This window comes from Brassica oleracea, chromosome C6 (assembly GCF_000695525.1).
Source record: "Brassica oleracea var. oleracea cultivar TO1000 chromosome C6, BOL, whole genome shotgun sequence".
Lineage (NCBI taxonomy): Eukaryota > Viridiplantae > Streptophyta > Magnoliopsida > Brassicales > Brassicaceae > Brassica > Brassica oleracea.
The window spans coordinates 23,353,544-23,356,228 of NC_027753.1; the positions used below are offsets into that span (position 1 = coordinate 23,353,544).

Here is a 2,685-nt window from a genome sequence, read left to right on the forward strand (position 1 = left end):
TTTCTCATATGGTGACTTGTTTTCTAGGACAGGAGTGGGAAGTCTATTGATAAGAAAGACAGTCATTAACACACAATCACCCCAAAACTCTAGAGGAATATTTGATTGAAACAAAAGAGATCTAGCTACATTCAAGATATGCTGATGCTTTCTCTCTACTACCGAGTTTTGTTGAGGTGTTTCAGGACAAGATGATATGCAACAATGCCTTTCTCAAGAAATAAATCCGTAAATTTCAATTCATGAGCATTATCAGATCTATATGCTTGAACTTTAAGTTTGTATTGAGTTTCTACCATGGCTATAAACCCGGGAAAAATATGCAATACATCAGATTTATTTTTCATCAAATATATCTAAGTAGCTCGACTATGATCATCTACAATTGTCAGAAAATATCTATGATCATCAACTGTGGGTGTAGAGAATGGTCCCCATGTATCAATGTGAACTAGTTCAAATGGTTTAGAACAAATATTATTCCTAGATTTGAAAGGTAAATATTTCTGTTTCGCAAGATGAAAAATATGACAAACATGTGAACTCTGTTTTTCATTTTTTAATCCTTTTAAACACAACAAATCAGAAAGAACATCAATTTTGAACTAGATGGGTGACCCAATCTATTATGCCAAGTAGATGAATCAATTGTAAAGCTAGAACATACCGGCGGAAAGGAACAAGTGGCAGACACATCTTGTAAACAAACTGACTGAGTATTTTTATTGAAATCCATGGCATATAAATTCCCAACTTGACTACCTTGACCAATCATCAATTCCAGTGTAAGTTCCTGAATAAACCATTGATCAGAAGTAAAGCTCACTTTAGAATTCAAAGTCTTAGTTAAAACACTAACACTGATCAAGTTGAATTTAAACTCAGGAATATACAAAACATTATGCAGAGATATATCATCAGTTAGTTGAATGAATCATATGCCTTCTATATGAACTGTGTATCCATTAGGAAGAGTGACATAAGTATTCTCTAATGATCTATATTCTACATAAAGGTCTTTAGTGTGGGAGACGTGGTGAGTAGCCCCTGAATCTAATACCCAAGCTCTAAGAGACACAACCGGTTCTGTAGATACTGAAGAAACGAGCATTTCATAATAAGATTTGGAATATAGATCAAGGAAAGTACCTGAAATCTGTGAGATAACAGACACAAAATGTGAAGTCGAAGCAAAGGATTTGTCAGGTAAGGACTCAATCTGTGATCCCTGAAGTTTGGAACTAAGATAAGAAATCATGGTCTGAATCTGATCTCTAGACATATCTTCCTTCAATTGGTTTGACTTCTCTGTTTGTTGTTCTGAGGCGACTTGAACTGGTAGAGTAGCCAGATTGGTGGAACCAATAGTCTGAGGTTTCTTTCACTTTGAAGGACCAGAACCCGGAGGGTAACCATGTAACTTGTAGCATTTGTCAGCTATATGACCCATCTTGTGACAGTGAGAACACTTAGGTTTCGGGTAGCCAGTCTGAGCCAAGAGAGTGTGAGGTTGCTCAGCAAGATTAGAGGACTGAATCTGAAATGCAGATGGATTAGCTATGCTCTTCAAGGAGTGACCAACAGATCGCTGACTCTCATCCTGATCAAGCATGTTGTATATCTCTGTTAATCCCGGTCTTGGTTTCATGTTCAATATTTGTCCACGAATATTGGCAAAGCTCTCATTAAGCCCCATAAGAAACTGAATGATCCTACTCGTTTTAGCTTCTTCTACCAGCTCCTTGACATGATCACAATTACAACGCTTCACAGTAGTAGTTCTTGTGTTCGCTAACTGCTCCCACAACGTCTTCTTCTTTGTGTAATATGTTGACAGATCAAGGTTCTCCTGCTTCGAGGTCATGATAGATTGTTTGAGTTGATACTTCCACGGAAGATTACTCACTCGAAACCTCAAATACAAATCATTCCACATCTCAACAGCATCCTCATAGTACAAAATACTATCATATATCTCCTTATTCACTACATTCAACAACCACGCCTTCACCATACTGTTACATCGACTCCAAATCTTGAACAAATTATCAGCAATATCTGGCCTAGGAAGCGATCCATCAACAAAACTCAATTTGTTCTTCGCATCCAAACTCATTCGCATCGCAATAGACCAATTATTAATTCGTTCCATCTAAAACATGAGTAACAATCGATAGACCTGGATGATCAGCTGAGCGAAGAAAGAACGGACTGTGAACGTCAAAGATCGGGAAAGTCGAAAATCGATCGCGTATGTTCGTCATCTCATGATGTGGAGTCATCGCAATCTCATTTGCAGCTAGAGGAGTTGAGATTGGAGATTGATTCGGTGAAATAGGTGTAAGTCCTCTCGCTTTCCTTCCTTGCTTCACCATTGTAGAGAATCGGAGCTCGAAGATGATATGAGATCACGAAGAAGCTCGCAAAGGTGATTTGGATGCTTCTGAGATCAAATCAGCAACATAATCAGCTTCCGATCAGTAATTTGATGATGAAATCGTCAAGAAAAGAGAAGATAATCGAAAAATCTGAGCTCAATCGAAGAAATTTTCGCGGAAAAGCTCTGATACCATTTTAGTGTTCTTGATGTAAACTCAGATTTCTCATTAAAGGATAAAGTTTGTTACAATCAGTTTATATACAAGTGTAACCAACTAAACCAAGAATAACCAACTGGTTTACATC

General features: G+C 37.5%; 1 protein-coding gene across 1 annotated transcript; it reads right to left on the reverse strand.

The window, feature by feature from the left end:
* Positions 1 to 1,381: 1,381 nt before the first annotated feature.
* On the reverse strand, positions 1,382 to 2,122 carry LOC106297776. Its single transcript, XM_013733948.1, has one exon. It carries the CDS (start codon positions 2,120 to 2,122, stop codon positions 1,382 to 1,384), a length of 741 nt encoding a protein of 246 aa, XP_013589402.1.
* Between the last annotated feature and the right edge of the window lie 563 nt (positions 2,123 to 2,685).